Below are 21,462 nucleotides of genomic sequence, written 5' to 3' on the forward strand. Positions count from 1 at the left end.
ACAACAAATTATCAGATTGAACTAATACCACAGGATTTGTTAGAAAATAAAATATTATGTAATAATTTCAGTTTAGAGAATGGGGCCAAATCAAATCGTAGTGCAGCTAGAATGAGGAAATTTTGGAAACTTTTAAAATCTTTTAACAAATTTACTGTAGCATCAGTAGTCATGAAGGATAATGATACTAGGCCATTTTTACCATTATCTATCAACGGGAAATTATATTTTGCGCTGTTGGATAGTGGGGCAAATAGAAGTGTAATTGGGGGAAATTTGGCTGATATAGTTGACAAATTATCCGGTTTTAAGAAATGTCACGGAAATGTAAAAACTGCGGATGGACAAAGACAGAACATTTCAGGAATAGTAAATTTGGAATTTTGTTTTCAAAATCGGGAGTGTAAATTTGAATTTTTGGTGATCAAATCGATAAAGCAGGACATAATTTGTGGTATGGACTTTTGGAATAAATTCAAAATTTCTTTAAATATACCTATGGAAATAGCTGAAATTAATAGTCACAACGGTGAACCGGATTTTATTAAATTAACGGATGAACAACGCAGGAAGTTAGACGTTATTGTAGATATGTTCCCAAATTCTGAAAGGGAAGGTCTAGGATGCACGAGTTTGGTTGAACATCATATCGATACGGGGGAGGCGAAGCCCATTAAACAAAGATATTATCCAATATCGCCAGCTAAGGAGAAGCTATTGTGTACTGAAATTGATAGAATGATCTCATTAGGAGTAATTGAAGAATGTCCACAATCTCCGTGGTCATCGCCGGGAGTATTAATAGTTAAGCCAGATAAGGTAAGATTCTGCGTAGACAGTAGAAAACTCAATGCAGTGACAGTCAAGGATTCGTACCCAATACCTAACATCGAGGGCATTCTATCTAGATTACCAGCTGTCCAGTACATATCGAAAGTGGATTTAAAAGATGCCTTTTGGCAAATTAAATTAGATGAATCGTCCAAACAAAAAACTGCCTTCACCATTCCAAATAGGCCACTTTATCAATTCACGAGGATGCCATTCGGGCTCTGCAATGCACCCCAAACAATGTGCAGATTAATGGACATTGTAATTCCATATAATTTGAAATCTCGTGTCTTCGTATATTTGGATGATTTATTGATAGTATCCGAGGGGTTTGAAGAACATATGCAACATCTACAGGAAGTGGCTATACGCTTTCGGAATGCAAATATTTCAATTAATTTGAAGAAAAGCTCATTTGCAATAAAAAGGGTAAAGTACTTGGGCTATATTGTTGGCGAAGGATCACTGAAAGTTGACCCGGATAAGGTAAAAGCAATATCCGAATTCCCCACACCTAATTCTTTGCGAGCCCTAAGACGATTTTTGGGAATGATTGGCTGGTACCGCCGATTCATTGGGGAATTCTCAAGGTACACTTTCCCATTAACCGAGTTGCTGTCTAAAAAGAAGACATTCAAATGGACTGAAGAGGCTCAAAATGCGTTTGAACTGTTAAAGACGAAATTATGTAGCGCACCTGTTCTAGTGAATGCTGATTTTACTAAGCCATTCATATTACAGTGCGATGCTAGTATGGTTGGAGTTGGAGCAGTCTTGGCTCAAGAGGATTGCAATGGAATTGAACGACCCATAGCTTATATGTCACAGAAACTTACTAAAACGCAGAGAAATTATACGGTGACGGAACTGGAGTGTTTAGCCGTCGTTTTGGCAATAAAGAAATTTCGTGCATATATAGATGGCCACGAATTCAAGGTGGTGACAGATCACGCTAGCTTAAAGTGGCTGATGCGGCAAAGCGACTTGTCGGGGCGATTGGCCAGATGGGCATTAAAGCTACAGGGTTTCCAATTTAAAATTGAGCACCGAAAAGGCAGGGAAAATATTGTACCGGATACCCTGTCACGAGCGTTCGAAAATGACTATACTGTTTCGGAAGTTGAAGTAGAAGTGATACCAAGTGTGGATATGGACTCGGAAGCTTTTAGCAGCGGAGAATATTCAAAATGGAGAGAAACTATTATTAAGTCGGGTAATCCAGACTTCAAAATAGAGGACAAATATATATACAAGAGAGTAACATTTTCCAATGGTGATGTGAATGATCAATATTCGTGGAAGTTAGTGCTCCCAAGAGAATTAAGAAATAGACTTATTTACGCAGCACATAATCCACCAAATGCGTCTCATTGTGGCATTGCAAAAACGACGGAAAAGATTCGTAGATACTTCTACTGGCCAAGACTAGTAACAGACGTGAAGGAATATATTGGAAAATGCGAAATATGTAAAACTACAAAGGTACCCACGACAACTTTACGTCCACCAATGGGTCAGATGGTGCAAACAGAAAGACCATTTCAAAGGTTGTATGTAGATCTCATTGGACCTTTACCTAGGACTAAGAACGGTCACGTAGGAATACTAGTTATTTTAGATCATTTCTCAAAATTCACATTTATCAAGCCGCTAAAGAAATTGGTTTCGCAACCGATTATTACCTTTTTAAGGGATGAAGTTTTTATGTGCTTCGGTGTTCCGGAAGTTATAATCTCGGATAACGGTTCACAGTTCAGGAGTAGAGAATTTGAGAAGTTATTGAGAACTTATGGCATCAGGCATCAATTTACAGCAGTTTACAGCCCACAATCAAACGCTAGTGAGCGGGTGAATAGGTCCATAAATGCAGCTTTAAGGGCGTATGTAAAAGATGACCATCGTAAGTGGGATGTATATTTGCCAAGTATAAATTGTGCATTGAGAAACACAATTCATGCCTCCACAAATGAAACGCCTTACCAAATAATTTTTGGTCAACACATGATAACGCATGGGAAGGACTTTGAAATTTTGAGAAAGTTAAAAGTACTAGAAGATTGTGATTCACAAATTCAAAGAAAGGATAAATTTACGTTGTTGAGGGACTCGATACAATCGAAACTTAAAACTGCATACGATAAGAATGAGAGAATATACAATCTAAGGTCAAAATTAAGACATTTCGAGATTGGGCAAGAAGTTATAAGAAGAAACTTTACGCAAAGCTCTAACCTTAAAAACTACAATGCAAAGCTAGCTCCTACGGGAATAAAAGCCAAGGTAGTGCGAAAGTTAGGAAATGTAAGTTATGAGCTAAAAGACATGCTAAGTGGAAGAACCGGAATTTACCACGCAAAGGATATATGGACATAGCATATATAAATACTTCACTATATTACTATTACTATTTTTTTTTTTTTTTAGCATGGAATGATTTGTAACTTTGACTGAGACCAATGTTTTTTTTTATAATAATGGAAATTATATATACTAATTTTTAAAAGGGAATAGTTTTTTGTTAATAAAAGTAGGCCGGGGAGAAAAAAATTGGGAAAAAATAAGTTTTGTCAATTATGGAAAAAATTAGATTTGAAAATTCATTACTGATATAGACAGCAACGAAGCAAGACCAGGAAAATATTTTAAAAAAGAAAGAAAATAAAGGTGTATTTGGAAAAGGAAATACCCATATATATATTTTGAAAACGCTGAGCTATTGTGGTTAATACGAACTCGTGATATTTACATCATCAATTTTTGTGGCAAAAACGCAAATTGAAAATCCAAGATAACGTTCAGCTTTATACAGGCATTTCCAACTTCAATTCAATCATTGGATTTAAAAATATCTAAAGCCATATATTTCGATTGGACCAAGCATTTAAAGGACTGGCTTAAATTAATCTTGCTGTTAAAAAGAATCGAATAAGTTGTCAATCACAATAAATATTAGGCTGGCAAAACTAGTAATGATGAAAATTCCTAACTCCAAGACGGAAACAGGCGCAAACATGCAAAAATAGATTAAGAAATCCGGAACAATATTGCAGCAATCTATTATTATTATTTTGATGGTTCACACACATTTAATTTCACTACATTTTAATGAATCGTGGGGTATGAAATGAAATACTAATTGAATTTACTATAGCAAATTGGCTTCCAGATCCTTCGTCAACAGGCCTGAGGACTACAAAGGATTTTAGAGTTTGGTAAGTCGGATAAAATTTTGTTTTCATTTCATATACTACCACGAAGCAATTTTTTTTTTTTTTTATCTGTCAATTTTACATAACAAAAATATTTTTACTTGACAGTTTTCTTATTATTTATTTTTTTTTTTTTTTTTGTTCTATACTAAAATATTGAAATATTGTCTCATTGTAATCATCAGTGCTATTAGTTTTGCTTGTTGTTGTTAAATAAACGCGTTTTGCTATTAAAGATGAACCATTAAAGGGTATCATTATGCCACGAAAGGAGAAAGAGTTATTTTAGGATGTACAGTTGGGCTGATAGAAAATGAATTATCAGCAGGATGGGAGGGTAAAGAACATAGAGCAACACACTTACATCTGGTGTTGCTTACTTTCAATTAACACCAATTAACACACACACACACCCCAAATGTTACTTACATTCACACACAAACATAACAAAGAGCTACCTTGAAATTTTTACTTTTATGAGATCGTATCTGAATCTATTTCCAAAGGAAAAGAACTCCCCCCAGACTGAGCACGGCCGGGGGCCAGAAGGTGGCGAACTCTGGAGGAAATAGAACCTGAGCGGTGGATCGTCACAACTCGCAAAATATACTTATTTATAAAAAATCAAGAAGTTGTTTTAGTTTTTTATTTTTAAGTTAAAAAATTACCATTTTATTTCTGAAAAACTTTCACTGTTACTTTATTTTTAAAAAAGTTTTAGGTCATTTATTCAGTTGCTTTAAACGCGTTTTTCTCTTTTGCGAATGGCGGGCACGATAACTCAAAAACTAATAATCCAATCGGTTCCAAATTTTGACACGTTTCTCTAGGAGTGTATAGCTCTCGTATGAACTAGGATAAAGCCAATCGGTGAAGAAATTCCTCATTTTTAAACTTAGTTTGTTGATAAAATGATGCGATTTTACAAAAAAAAAAATTTAAAGTTCCGCCATTTTGTTAATTGTTGGACGAAGTCAATAATCCTAGTTCATACGAGAGCCAGACATGTACTCTTTCCAACACCGTTGGATTCCGATGTTCCAGTGAGGAGTTATCATGCCCGCCATCAAAAATAAGGACTTTTCTTTGATCACAAAAAACAACAAGAAAACAACAACAAAAATTTTTTGTAAATTATTTTTCTTCCTTTTTAAATCTTTAAATATATATGTGCAAAGTTACAAACCTTAACAAGCATCGATATTCATTTACCAGCCCATTTAAATCTTAAAAATAAAAAATCGAGAATGAGAGGGGAGGAGGGGGTTCCCTTAATAGAATATTTCTCAATATTACTCAGTGCTAAAGTTTCAAAGAGTGTACAATCTAAACATTTGCATGTATGTGCCTGTACAATAAATGCCCACCATAAATGTTAAGTCGTTGAATGAATACATAGAATACAAAATACAATGCATGAGTACATTCATGCAGATGTCTACTTTGTGCCAACAGTCGGCACTTTTTTCCAATTGTCTGCATATTATGTTCCAATAGTCGGCATGCCGCATTTTAGTTAAACAAAAATTATATATTTAATAGATTTTCCATAAGTGTTGTAATGAAAAAGGTATATAAAATAATATTATTTATTAAAATATTACAATTATAAAACATGGTGCCAACTTTGTGAACCTGTTGTCCAATTCTCGGCATGGCTAAATAAGGCATTTCAGAGGTTAAAAAAATTTAAGATTAAACAATGTCTTGCATTATGTAAAACCACTCAAAACTAATTTTTTTATAAATTAATCGTTATTTAGAGCACTTATTTAACATTTTTTCCAATTTTGAGCCAAAATGATCAAAAATGTACTTATTATTCACCCACTATAGAACAACCTTAAAAATTTTTGTTTCTAAGGGCGACATCGATAAAAATATCACAATTCTAAATATTTTTTAATGATTTTAAAATTTAAAGTATTCTCCTCTATGTTCTTTTCAATTACGATTAAGATTGTTGTGAAAAATATATAATTTTAATATACACTGCGTATCATAACTATAGCCGCACCTTTAATTCAATTGGTATGTTAGTTGACAAATAAAATGGACCCATTAAGTTATGGTTCACAATAAAACGATCAAAAACATATATTATTCGGTGGCGGTTCCTTAATGGTCTTGGGAGCATTTTATAGCTACGCAGTGCTTTATTTGACATTTCCTTGTTGTCGGCTGAATTCAATGGAGTAGTTCAAGTCTTGGAAGACAAATTATTGCCATTTTGCGGAAGCAGCAACAATGAAGGACTCGTTTTTTAGCAGGATAACGCACCAGTTCATAAAAGTCGCCATACTCAAGTATGGTTAAAATTGAAAAATATTAAAATTTCCGACCAGAATCCGATCGAGAACATGTGTGGAATCTTGATTCATCGTGTCTATGCAGAAAACCGCCAATATCAAACTGTATTTTACCTCCAAGTGATTATCGATGAATGGCGGTCAATCGATGAAGACTTGCGAAAAATGTAAAAGAAAAATAAAATTAATTGGAATTTTTATACTTACCTGTGTATAAAAAATTTATATTTACAGTTGAAATGAAGAATGATGCATACCATTGAATACATATATTTACTTGCCGAAATTCGAAATAATCACCCTTATTCTGTATGTCGTCGTCGACACGAAACGACGTCGAAGAGAGTCGTATTTTGCAAATTGGTATTCCCTATGTCGCTGTCGACATTTATCGATAACTATTGAAACATTTTTGGTATTCCGTAACAATGTGTGACGACGACGATGTCGAAGATTTCTTCGTCATAGTTTTTGTTGACGACTAAAGCGTTTGAACATTTTTTTTTTATTTAAAAAAAAAACATGACCGGACACGAACAGGATACATCATTCTAGAATCTATTCAATACTTAATGCAAAATAAAGTGTAAATAAAGAAAAATATATGGGATCTATATATAAATCTAAACCGATGTTGACCTATGTCAATAGGACTCGTCTATGTGGAAATAAAATTTCATCCCAATTGGATGGATTTTTTCCACATTTCATCCCGTTCGGATCATAATGGTGACATGTAACTTGTTTAAAATAATACATGAATGGAGGGACATGCATAAATCGACTGAAAAATAATTCTATGTATGTACATATATACTAAAAAGTAACTATGGGTCTATCTCGTTTCTTTTTGGTCGTTGCAAACACGTTTCCCAAGACATAATGGCCTGTGCCACAGTGCGGTGAAGGATACAAACACATTTTTGCCCAAAAATATGCAACAACATTTTTGTTTTTATTGAAATTATCGATAAATAGTCGACATCGTCGCATGAGGGTTACAGAATACCAAATCAGTGTCGAAGTGATGTCGATGTCGATGCGAAGTGATGTCGAAAGAGAAACGTCGTCGACAACGACGACGACATATGGAATAGGGGTGAATATTGAATAAACTACAAAATCATAATTTATCTGTGGAACGTAAATAAAAGATTGGGGGAAAACTTTCTTTGGGACCTTAAACATTTTTACAGTGAGATGTATATGTTAGATGACTATATGTTTTCTATTATTTTCCCATGTAAATGTTACCAAAACTATTCTGTTAGACAATTCTGTTAATATGAAAGTTGGGAAGTATGTACTTAATTATAACTTCAAATTAAAAAGGACAAACATGCAATCAAAAATTAAAGGTATTTTGATTTCGCTTCAACGTAGATATTTAAAACTGGAAGTATCAATAAAAATGCCACAAGTTACTGCTCAAGACTGGACAGTTGCCGATTCGAAGCACATAAAATATATGTTAAATTTTCGGTTTTATTAATTTTAAAAATGTACGCAAGATATTAATAGTTCATCATTATTAACAATGTTTATGCATGTGTGTTATCATCTTCAACGAAGTCTTTCGCTTGTTCTCGAGTTACACAGTCTATGTGACTCACTTTATTTCTGAATCGAACGCCGTAGAATTTATGGGCATTTTCCAATAGCTCCGGTCGGAACGTAGTGGTTATGAATTGCGCTTTATCACTCAATTCGTGAATCATATCCGCTACTGCTTTTCTGTGTTGAGCATCCAAAGCCTACAATATAAAAATACAATTATTCAGTTATTATGCGCTGTAATATATATATATATATATATAAACAAAATGATCGAAAATTTTTTTGATGATAAACTAATACCATTATTTGTCTATTAAGAAACAAAGTAAAGCAGTCTTCAATTCTCAAAGTCCTCAATTTTTATAATAGTTTTGTTGCCACTCATTAAAATTTAAAAAAACAAAAAAGTTTTGTGCTGCTATACGCTCTAGAGAAGGGAGAAATTAAGAAGTGGTCATATTTGGATTTGATTGTCCTAAACATCTAGGAATTCTGCTTTGTTTGGAAGTCCTTTTTTCCATTTACACCCCTAAGGTTGGTTATTTCACGAAAGGTGTAATTTTATACGAATTGGAATTTGAAGCTTGAAAGGCTGGGCAGTGGCACAGAAAATGTTCTGACTTTTCCCTGTCTTCTCGAGACGCTCTACACCAGTTGCTTCCCTCGCATCCAATTTTGTTTTAGTGAGGCTGCATGCTGTTATGCCCTGTGAGAATACCGGTCTCTCTGCCGATTTACATTTTGTTTATCATTAAAATTTGCGTTGTCTTATCCTCATTTGGGTATCGATATAAAATTGTTGTGATTTTCCCTGCCCCCTGTCAATTCCAAAAAATTTTGTGGGTCTCCGTTGCACAAAAGTTTTGGCGTTATTTACATCTAGAAGTGCAACCGACCCACTTCTGGGTCTTGTTTACTATCTGTTATTACATTTATTATATTCTGACCACCCGTATATCTTGACCCTCCGCTTGTAAAATTGTATTGTGATCTGGTAGCCGAAGTGAAATATCGGTTTTTGGATCTTCAATTAAAAATACCATTTCCGACTTCCCAGATAGCTGGTACCCATCTATGTATCAACAGTTAACAGGGGCATGTTTGCTAGTATTGCGCTATTCCACGAGTCCCTGTCTGGTATCACAATTTCACATGTTGTTACTATTTTTATTTCAAGTATTCGGTCCGTCTCAAAATTACTAACTGAGGATCCGATTGTGGCATGTACAAAAATGTTTGCGTTCTATTACGGTTTCGATTCACTCGTTCATAGGTTTTAGTCTTAAAGCTGCGATGTTAGAGGAGGTGGTGCTGCCATGTTCATCTCTCAAACAATCAAACATAAAGTTTCGTGTAAGGTTTTGTCATATGGTGTAACGGAGTATATGTTTTGTGAAAATAAAGATGCGAATGGTCCTAAAACTAGAGATTATTAAATATTTACTAAAATAAACAAAAAATCTAAATAAAAACCCAAAAGTTAGAAATTAACTTTAAAGACACCTTTGAATTCGAAAGGCTTCGAAGAAGAAAGTCAGTATATTTTTGCAGTATGTAAGGAAATATCAATTTATTGTGAGAGGAGGTGATGTTGCCATGTTCATCTATCAAAGAATCAATCATAAAGTTTTGTGTAAGGTTTTGTCATATGGTGTAACGGAGTATGGGAGACTGGGGCACCTTCCGCACTTTTTTTAGAGCTTTATATCTCAGTACTTATTCAACATATATAAAAACTTTATGGCTGATTATTGTCCTCTGACACTTAATTATAAAAAATAGTACCAAAAAGATATAAAAAATAGTATTAGTTAAAAAATTTTACAGTTTTGTAAAAAATTCAAATTCGCCGAATGTGCCCCTACAGTCTCCCAGGCTAAAAACGGACATGGTCCAAAAGATGGTTTGGAGGTCTTCGTACTCGGCTTGATCTTCTTAGTGGTATAGATGCTTGCGAAGCATGACATAATGAGGCAACTGGTTCGTTATTAGTATTTGTGACCTGATGTTCTATTCGGATTTCGTCGAAATTGAGTTTTGGCTTTGGTGGTAACTCGGCGAACGTAACCGTCTTCTTTTCCTCTTCAACGCCAGATTTATAAAGTTGATTAATATGGCGTTTCAGCTCGTAGCCATTGTCTAGCTTAATTTTGTAATGCAGTTTACCAAATTTTGCCTTTACGGTTCCAAATTTCCAAATATTCTTATTTTTCTCGTACCAGCGCACCTGTACCCTCTCTCCCAGGCTTAATTGGCGTACCTTTCCAGGAGGTGAATCACCTGTTGATTTTTTCCATGGACGAATACCATCAAGTTGGATTCGTAGATCTCGACCCAGGTAACGTTGAGATGGGCTTTTACCCTCGGCCAGAGGCTTTGCCCTATACTGAAAAACAATTTGTTGGACTTTCTCAAATATGGTTGACTCGTCATCTTCCATCGCTTTTAGTTTGTATTTCAATGTTTGCACGTATCTCTCTGCAAGTCCATTCGTAGCAGGATGGCCTGGAGCTATAAATTTTTGAATGATGCCATTTTGAAGACAATACTCACGAAAGACAATACTCCATTCGTAGCAGGATGGCCTGGAGCTATAAATTTTTGAATGATGCCATTTTGAAGACAATACTCACGAAAGACAATACTCCATTCGTAGCAGGATGGCCTGGAGCTATAAATTTTTGAATGATGCCATTTTGAAGACAATACACGAAAGACAATACTCCATTCGTAGCAGGACTGGAGCTATAAATTTTTGAATGATGCCAAAGACAAATCACGAAAGACAATGCTCCATTCGTAGCAGGATGGCCTGGAGCTATAAATTTTTGAATGATGCCATTTTGAAGACAATACTCACGAAAACTTTTGCTTTGAAATATTAATGCATTGTCTGACACAAGAATGTGTGGAAGACCATGTGTAGCAAAAATGTTTTGGAGCAACGTGATGGTCGTTTCTGTTGTTGGCGCTTCTCTGATGACCCTTACTTCTGGCCATTTGGACTTTGCATCCACCAATACAAAAAAGAAATGGTTTTGGAAAGGCCCTGCATAGTCAATATGCACTCGTTGGAAGTTTTCACTTGGCTCTTCCCATTGGTGTGTGACGACTTTTGTAGGGCTTTTCTTGACATTGGCACAATATCGGCAAGATCGTACTAATTTTTCGATATCTGCGTCGATACCTTTCCAAAAACAAAATTTCCTCGCCAACTGCTTCATTTTTACAATACCAACGTGTGTATGATGCAATTCGTTGAGTATATTCGAACGTAGATTTGCTGGAATAACGACGCGATCACCCCGGAATATCACTCCGTCTTGCAGGGAAAGACTTGGGTCCAAGTTTTTCCGCTCAGGAGGTCATTCTTCAACTTAGACAGTTCAGGGTACCGTTCTGTCTCAGAAGCTATCGTTACGGCTGTAACCGATGGGGAAGATATTTGATTGATCGTTTGATCTTGGATATTTTCTCTTCTTCATCCAGAAAGTGATTGAATGTTGTGCTATTTTCTATGGGAGCTCGAGATAAACAATCTGCATTTACATTAGAGTAACTTCGGGTAATGTGGACCAGGCGTCTAATGTGGACCACCCCCATATCTAAGAAAATGCTTGAAATATGTCAATGCCGTCTTGATAAATGTTTTCCTAATTAGCGAAAACAAACATCAAGCTTGGTTTTTAATAAATAATTGGAAAGTTGAAAATTTAGTAGTAGAAAATGTAGCTCTGATTGTAAGTGTGATTTGAATATTTTTTGCAAAATAGTCGAACACTTGTTTTTTCTCGAATATAAAGAAGTTATGTGTTTTTCTTCTTTTCTTTAATAAAAATATACGTTTAGCAGTAATTATAATCGGCGATTTTTAATTTTTATTCATTTTTTGAAGCCGATAATTATTTTTAAATAAAAATAAAAATTGGGACCATTTAATGAGCAGGAGTTCGAAATATGGGCGTATTTAATATGCGAGGAGGTATTCTATCCTCTGAAAACTCGATATGCGAAATTACAGGTGCTTCGGTTGGATAATGAAGCAAGGACCTCAAAAATACCGGAAATGGGGCGGTACCCTTAAATGGGGGCTATTCCAAAACATAAACCCATATATTTTTGCATTCATTATTACCCAAGAGTGCAATAAATTGAAATTTATCACAACCAATCTACAACCTACCTTTAACTTACTGATCCTCATTACCCACATATAGTGGTCCACATTACCCGCCAAGTTATTTTTATTCGCAGTTCAATAATGCAATAACATTATTGTAGACAAATATAAATATTATTTGACCTGGAATATATTTAGCCAACTAATCTACTATATTCTGAAAACAATTTGTTTTTATTTTTTACCGTTGTTACGCCCATAATATCAAAAAATGAAAATGGTGGTCCACATTACACGAAGTTACTCTATTTTCACCTTTGCGATGTTCAACTTTGTAATTAAAATTTTGAAGAAATGATGCGTATCTAAGTAGTCTTGCTGACGTCATAGCTGGAGTTTTGGCGTTCTGGTGAAATATTCTTGATAGTGGACGGTTATCCGTTATTAAGGTAAAATGTCTTCCATACAAATATGTGTAGAATTTATCGACAGCGAAGATTATAGCCAATGCCTCACGATCTAACTGACTATAATTTCGTTCAGCCTTGGTTAAAGCTCGGGATATGAAAGCTACTGGGCGCTCTACTCCGTTTATAACGTGAGACAAAACAGCAGCTTCGTTGAAAGGGGTCAATACCCTATCAGCAACGATTTCGTTCTTGAGGTTTTCAAAAGCGTTTTCACACTTCGACGTCCATTCGAATTTCCTACCTTCTTCTAGAAGTTGTCGCAATGGATATGTTAGGGTTGATGCGTCAGGAATAAATTTGGAATAATAGGTTATCATTCCAAGAAACCTTCGTAGATCGTTGATGTTTTGAGGTCTGGGTAGCCTGACTATCGCTTCGATCTTGCTCTGGCATTTTGAAATTTTGTTGTAGCCGACAACATAGCCTAAATATTGAATTTCAGGTTTGAAAAATCCACACTTGCCTTTATTTAGATGCAAATTGTTTTGCTTTGGCCTTTCCAGGCACTTGATGAGACGATCTTCACATTCACTCAATGTAGCGCCATGGATGATGATGTCGCGAAATAGGAAATGGTCCCTTGTAGACCCTGTAGAATTTGATCCAAAATTCGGTTGAATTCGCTTGGCGCTGTTCTGATCCCAAAGGACAACCGATTCATGTGCGTTGAAATCGCTTGAATATTTTGGCTATCTTCATCCACTTTTACATGAAGATACACCTTGTAGAGATCCATTCTGCAGAAATATCTTGAATTCTTTCGGGTGTTGAAAATTTCGTCGATCCTCTTTATTGGGTAGTGTGCTGGTTCCAATTGAGGGTTGACACCAATCTTGTAGTCGACACACAACCTCACATTCCCATCAGGCTTCGGAATAACCACCAGTGGTGACCCCCAGTTGCTGGTGTTCACTTTGGAGATTACGCCCCCTTCCTCAAGAGTGTCCAACTCACGCTCCACTTTTTCTCTCAGTGCAAATGGCACTATTCCTTCTCGAACGAACACAGGATTGGCATTTTCGTGTAATTTGAAGTTCCTGTGGATTTCCTCGACAGAATTCACCTTGTAATTCGAATTTTCATTGTCCATAGCACGTTCCAAGTCGACATCGTTGAGGTTGATATTCAGGTGACGTATCCAAACTCGTCCCAGAAGCGCAGAATGTTTGGAGGAAACAATATACATTTCTTCCTTTGAAGATCTGTTTTGATATTTGACATTGACGTCCACGACTCCCATTGGCACAAACACATCGCCGGTATACGAACGAAAAGCAGTGTTCGTTTTCCTTATAGGATTATTTAATTGCAATTTCTCGAAGTCACTTTGCGGTATAAATGTGTACCCGGCACCAGAATCCACTTCGAATAATTGTTTTCTTCCTTCAATTAATAAATTTGCAAAAAAATTGTGTGTATCTATTGTTGACACTTATTTATTTCTTTGGTAGATATCGATAACTTGATTGATACCAAAGAAATCATCGGTGTGGCATGTTTGACGTCTGTCAGAGGTATGTGTATCGATCGTATTGTTGAAATTATCGATTGTGTTTGTATACATACTGGGTTTCTATTTATTTTTAAGTTTATGTTGTATGCATACCTGTTGAACATGACCGATTTTACCACGTAATCGACATTTCAGCGAATTTTTGCAGATTCTGCAATCGTTCGATAAGTGCTTAGATCGGCCACATCGTATGCACATACCTTCCAACCCCAATTCAGCGTAATCGATTTTTGGCGCCGATTTTGAAGCGCGGGGACGGCTTTGACTTCTGGATCGATTTTTACTTCTTCGATGTTGTTGAATATGATGAACGTCGGCAGAGGTTGAAGTCGATGAATGTTGAGCAATTACCTTGCTGTTGAATTTCGCAGCTTCCAGAGTTGTTGCTTTTTCGACGATTTGTGTAACTGATGCGTCGGGGTCTGTAGTAGTTGTTCACGTATGTGCGCATCTCGCAGACCCCTGATGAACTGAGAACGCAGGAAAATCTCTGCCACAGATTTCTTACACTCAAACTTACAGGCAGTGGATCGTTGTTGTAGCACAGCATAGGTGCCCAAAATTAAAATGCGTTAGTATGTGTGAGGGAAAACAGAACATTACCGAACAAAATTGTGTGTAAATTTTGGTGGTCGGAAAAATTATTGAAGAATTTAATTTTTGTTATTATATAAATTAAAATCATTATTAAAAACGTTTTTATATGAATTACAAATTGTATATGTCACAAAAGTATACTTTAAAGTATACTGATGGGCTTCATTGTAGCACAGCAACAAATTCGGAGATGTTTTGGTTTCCGTTTTGAATTTCGCACAGAAATTTATACTGTTCAACCAAAACATTTTTTTCCGCCAACGTATTGAGGGTTGAATAGACGGGAGATCCGATGTACTGCAACAAAAGCTTGCTTTTGAAGTTTTCTGTTTTAGGATCGAATACCTCGAAATTGGTAATGATGTTAACACTTGTCGATGTTGAAGTTGAAGATGGCTGTTGATTTTTCATAGCCGTCGCCATTGTACTTATGGCGTCTAATAATTGCGCTAACTGTGTTGCGTCCATTTTTTTTTTGTTTGATTATACAATTGAATTTGGTTATAAAATTGAATTAATTTTTTTTTTGCATAAAATCTTATTCACTTCACTTGAATTAAATTGAGTTTATACTCGTCGCCAATTCTTTGTTGTGTATTATATTTGAAATTAAACACGCGTTGAATAAGATTATACTATATTAATTATTTATTAAGGATGGTATTAAGCTTCGATGAAGTTGTGCAGTTGAAGTATGATATGCAAGTGTAACTACGCAAACAGACATTGATTACAATTAACAGTAATGTAAAAAGTAACGAATACAATTACGAATATGTTAACATAGATACAAAGCAATTATAAATATATGGTCTGTTCCCGTACTGCAAGGATCTACTCGATTTTACTATTTTCTTCGGTATCATAAAGGAAAATTCGTTATCATAGTAAAAATTGTCATCGATATCAATCTGGTTGAAATTCTGATCCTCTAAAGGCTCTATTTGGTTTTAATACACCACACAATGTTTGAATTATATGGCTTTATTTTCTAACGGCGGACGTTTACATCTCAAGGTCGCACACACGATCAGAAATAGGGGGTTTCTATCGCATTTTCGTCAATACAAGCACGTTTGATCTTATGTATGCAATTTCGAACCATATTAAAGGATTAGTTTTAAAGACAAACTCAAAAACATTTTAAAGAAATAATATTGCACAATCTGTATATGGCCGAATGGACCCCACTTTAAAATGCCGAATGTACTGTTTATAGTTTTTTTTTTTTCATTTTTTTCGATCAGTTTTGTAAAAACATTATATTTTTGAATATTTCTATAATAATACACATCGTAGTTAACCACTTTTTAATAATATTGTCTTAAAAATTTAAAAAGTTTTATATACGAAATGGAATTGAAATATTAGAGAAACATCTATAAAAATACAAAAACCTATGTATCTAAATAAGCTTATTAGCAAGAAGTTTCAAACTTTGTGTCAGTTATTTATTTCGATATATATATCGAAATATATTTATCGAAACTAGTGATGTACGGTGAGAGCTTCTTATCGAAAATGCGATTGCCGAAGGTACCCCCTATATGTTTTGTGAATTATATTTCAATGAGTGTCCTTTTTAGTAGGTGTTGTATACCTCCCGTATGGTGATATAAGTGTAATGGAAAATAATAATAGATATGCAAACGTTATTATCATGGGAGATTCCAACAATAATATGTTCGATATATGTAGAAGTGTACTTGTCAGAAATTTGTGTAATAACATAATGTTTTATGAGTATATCGACTATGACGCACTTTGTGTAACTCTGATGATATTTTAAATACAAGTGATGTTAATCGCCATTAAATTTTGCTGAACAATAAACTTAGCTTTATTCACTCTGCGTTTTCCGTTAAGAAACAAGTGCTTAAAGTAAAGACTGATGACTGGTATAAATCGACAGATATACGCTATAGTTTAACATTGAGGGACATTGTTTTTCAATCATAAATGTGATGAAAATTTGAAGAACTTCTGTAAGCTGAGGAATAAGGCGATAAGCCCATAGTTAAGCGTGTAGCCCATAGTAATATATTTTGTAACAAGTCGTATAAACAAGTTTTGTCATTAAATGAATGGTGTGGCGTGTGATTCTAATGAAGTTATTGAATGTGATAATGTTTAGAGTCTTAATTGTGCATTTGTTCGTAATCAGTTTCGAGATAATATACATGTATCGAATGTTCCACTTGATGTTGAGGAAGGATTTAGTTTTCGATCTGTTTGTCGTGATGAGTAGGTCATTACGGTTTCGAACTAAAACCAAAGAATAAGGGATATGGTGACCTTAGGCCTATTTCAATTATGCCGATTCTGTCAAAGAATGGATGTTTAAAAAAAAAACAAATTATGGGTTATTTGGATGAGTTGTCTCTTTTGCACGATAGTCAGTATGTAATCGTAGTACAACATCCCATGTTATCGTAGTACCACATCCCTCTTAATTAGTCTAACGGATAACATTAGCTCTTGTCACTTGACGTTGAAAAGGCGTTTGATATAATCAATCACATAGGGTTAGTCGAAAAACATATCAAATGCTTTAAATTTTTTTCATTCTCGTGTAGACTTATGTTCTCTTATTTGTGTGATAGGAAACAATATGTTAGTAGTAAAAATTGTAATGTCTTTACTCTGAGAAAGTTGTACTCGTTAGACCTCGTTGTGCATCGTATTATAAAAATATGTGTGGTACATGCGTTGATAATACCAATATTTCTGTATGATCTCGAGATATTTAGCAGGTTGCGCAAAAATGCGCTCTCGAATGAAAATACTTTCTTTTCGTTTAGTGCTCATTTTACGAATGAATTTATGGCGATAAATTCTTTGCCAAGCGAGCATTCGCCACAGAATGTTCGCACACACATAACAAACGAGTGAGAGCACACAACAACGATCGTTCGTTTCGTGGGGGAAATTCTTTCTGACATTTTCTCACGAATGGAAAAAAAATTCCCAAATTTCCGCATATGCTCAAAATAGCAACAACAATAACAACAAACGTTCGCGAACCTAATAGTTGTTGGATATGTGTTTTGTTATTCCACACACTTTCGGCTACACACACATTCATTCGTTGTGTGTGTTTACTTTTTTATGGTATTTTTGTTTGCTATTGTTTTTAACACTGCTCCGAACATTTGTTTTTTGAATGTTCTTCAGCAACAAATGCTCGCGGAAGAACGACGGGTGCAGCGAAATTTTATCGTTTGTGAATTTTTCGTACAATGCGAACATTTGCGAGAGATTACAAATGCTTGTTCATTAATTGTAACTTTATCATTCGCGATAAATTGAAAACATTCGAATTCTCGCCGTGAGCATTCGTGAGAAAGAGCGTATTTTAATAATCGCATTTAATCTTCGCACCCTGATATTTAGTGGTAGTTATGGGTATGTGTTGCGTAAATTCTGTTTATTGTTCAATAGTGTAATATATAGGCCCACCATCTCTGGTATCTTCCCCACAAAATCCAGATTAAGTGTATACTCCATACGATATGTCATAGGCTTTTCTTATCTCTCAACAAAATGAGTGGATCATAATATGACCACAACATAATATGTGTGATTTTTTTTCTAACTACACATAGTAGCAGGGTATATCATGAAAAAATATTTTATACGTGTTTTTGTTTTATGGAAACTACGAAATGGATAACCCTGTATTAATAATGTAGAAGTTAGTTACAGCAACTAATTAAGCTATTGTAACAGATGAATGAATGTAGAAATAAATTAAATAAAATTTGACAAAGATAAATTAATATATACAAATTTCTTACCTGATCAATTTCGTCAAATAAATAAAATGGAGCAGGGTCGCACTTTTGTATGGCAAAAATTAAAGCCAGCGCAACAAGTGACTTCTGCCCACCTGATAGTTGGTTCATTTCTCTCATTTCAGCTTCAACGCCAGTAAAAGAAACTCTTATTCCGATGCCTGTGAATGCATCAGAATTAGCTACTTCTCTATCTGAAACGTCTCCTTCGTTGTCCTTTGTTTTAAGTATAAGATACCCAGCTCCTTGAGGCACTAACTTTTTAAACACATGTGTAAAATTTTTAGCAACTTGTTTAAATGTAAACTGTATAGCCTCCACTTTCTGCATTTCCAATGACTGCATCAACTCTCGAATTTTTTCGTCACCAACATCTAACTCTTCTTTTCGTTTGTAAAGTTTTTCTTTTTGCTCAGAAAAGCTTAGGAACTGATCCAATGCCTTTTTGTTAACATGATTATATTTTTTAAGATGTTGGTTAGCCTTTTCCAATTCTTTAAATAACGTTTTTAGGGACATCTTGGCATATATAGGATCCGTTTGTGGTAATGCTCCTAATGAAGCAATCTTTTCTGTGTACTCATCAATTTTTTGAAGTAATAGATTCTCCTTTGCAGCCCACTTCTCAACCTTTTTCGAATCTTCGTTAATTTTTTCTTCAATTTCTTTTTCCATTTTTATCCAGTTTTCAAGTTCAATTTGTAAGGATTTTTGTAAAAGCACAGCTTCTTGGACCCTATAAATACAATAAAATAATGATAACTTATGGGTAGCATTTCCAACAATTTAACACATCTAAAGACAATATTTGCCCTTATACATCGATAAATACTTTAGAAATGCAATATGAAAATGATAAAAAAAACAGCTACCTTAAAGTATAATTTTTTATGAAGCAAATTTGTTAATGAAACAAATGGTTAAAAATTGAAGGAGTCGGTAGTGTAGTGTTAAAAATTCTTCTTAAATTGTTTTATCATTTATTAAGATTATTTATGAGAACTACCCAAAAGCTTTACACCTACACTATTTTGATAACCATATTCTATTTGAGATACATTGTATATACATTGCTACTACTTTCATTTTTTAGGGTAGCTCAAAATAACGGAATCCCATATATTTGGTATTTTTGGGTATTTTTGGAAAGTGATGTGTCTACCAAAAGTTAAAAAGTTAAAAGAATCACTATTCGAACAAGCAAATATATTTCCCTGTATTTTTAACATGGGAGCAACATTAACCAGAATGTTTGCTCCGGATTTTTCTGGATTTCCGAATTCTTCTGGGATTGCGAAAAAACCCGGACCATGCACCAGCTCTTTTTGTCGTAATTGCATCCCCACAACTGTATATCGGTAAGATGCCACGGATGCGGTGAATCGTACGCCTTTCGTTTGCACTATCTTTAAAATTGGAACATTTGTGGAACTTTAATGTTATGAAATGCAAAAAATTGAGCCTATTTAGATCTCGGTTAATTTCTGCGATTATTTTATTGGTTCTTACATCATGTGTCATTTACACTTACATATCGAGTGTTGTGTTAATAAAGCGAAATCTTTACTAGGATTCATAAAACGGTGGTCTAAGGAGTTTGACGACCCTTATGTGACAAAAAATTTATTTGTTAATCTGGTTCGCCCTACATTAAATGTATTTTATGGAGCCCATTTTACAACTGTTAAAAAAAACTTGAATCTGTCCAAATTCAATTTCTATTTAGTTGCTCATAGAGGTTTGCCTTGGAGTACAGTTGAAGGACTTCCCTTTTAAAATTTACTTAAAACTTATTGATCTTAGTAGAGATGTATTTTTAATAAAACTTTTACGTGGCCAAATTAACTCAAAATGTCTAATCAGTGAAATAAAATTTAATGTGCCTTCATGTTTTACTTTTGATTATATACCGCTAAATCTTCCTTTAGTGATATCTGATTTTGAGCTAAGTTTTTGCGGATTACTTATCACTATGTGATATATATAATAACTTGCATAATCGTATTTCCATGTCTATACATATGTATGAGAACACTCTGTGTCAAATTATAGCCAATTTGATTATAAAATGTGGTTAATGGAAACAAAATACCTTAAATCGAGAGGTACGGTTATATGGGGGCTATATCAAAACGTGGACCCAAAGACTCAATTTTTTATACCAGAAGTTCTTTCGGTATCAACGCTATTTGAGCAATATTTTTTCATCCAGTGTCAATATCAATATCCAATGTTTGGGTAAATACTCAAAATTGGGACTACCAGAAACCGTGGACCTATGCCGACAAACGTTTGCATGGACATTTTGTACAAATGGAGAACTCTCTGTGCCAATTTGATTGTAAAATGCGGATAATAGATACAAAAAAAAAAATAGATAGCTCAATGTTTCGCGTGGTGGATGAGGACATACCCACTAAGAAAAGGGGAGACTGCAGCAGACTCACTTCTGCAGCCTCTCGCTAAATACCTGACACTATATGTCAACAGGTTAGTCGGCGAGCACAAACGGAAAAAATGGCTAGAACTTCAGATAGCAATTTTTTCCGTTTGTAACATCAATACCGAAGTTAGCAAATTGTGGCAACGGCTAAATCTCTCTCGAAACAAGTAAGGATGATTGGACGTGTGTTGAAGAAGAATTCGAAGACCCGTAGAGTTAAAAATGGAGTTCCCCAAAGAGGGACCAATCTCAATACATTTGGTAGGACTGTTATTAGTCTAACTCCTTGTAAGGAGGACGGATGGATGGGTTCAAGAGTGGCGATTGCCCCTTGAGGATTCGATTTCGACTGAAACCACCACGCGAGTGAGTGTATAGCTATGTGAGTGTATAGCTATCGTATGAACTAGGATAAAGCCAATCGGTGAAGATCTTCCTTATTTTTTAACTTGGGTTTTGGTAAAAAATCTGCGATTTTTCAAAAATACTTTTTCAAAGGTCCACCATTTTGTTATTTTAGAGCGAAGGCAATAATCCTAGTTCATACGAGAGCCAGACATATACTCTTTCTAACACCGTTGGAATTTTCGAATTCCGATGTTCCAGTGAGGAGTTATCG

The 21,462-nt window shown here is 34.9% G+C and overlaps 1 protein-coding gene across 1 annotated transcript; it reads right to left on the bottom strand.

Moving 5' to 3' along the window:
- Positions 1 to 7,890: 7,890 nt before the first annotated feature.
- LOC133331691 (structural maintenance of chromosomes protein 3-like) lies at positions 7,891 to 19,132 on the bottom strand. Its single transcript, XM_061540070.1, has 2 exons — positions 18,404 to 19,132; positions 7,891 to 8,103 (listed from the first exon to the last, which is right to left on the bottom strand). The coding sequence occupies exons 1-2, from the start codon at positions 19,073 to 19,075 to the stop codon at positions 7,891 to 7,893; spliced, it is 885 nt and encodes a 294-aa protein (XP_061396054.1). The 5' UTR covers positions 19,076 to 19,132.
- Between the last annotated feature and the right edge of the window lie 2,330 nt (positions 19,133 to 21,462).

Source organism: Musca vetustissima, unplaced genomic scaffold (assembly GCF_032173495.1).
Source record: "Musca vetustissima isolate MV318-11 ecotype Yass unplaced genomic scaffold, APGP_CSIRO_Mvet_v1 utg10791, whole genome shotgun sequence".
In the NCBI taxonomy this organism is placed as follows: Eukaryota; Metazoa; Arthropoda; class Insecta; order Diptera; family Muscidae; genus Musca; species Musca vetustissima.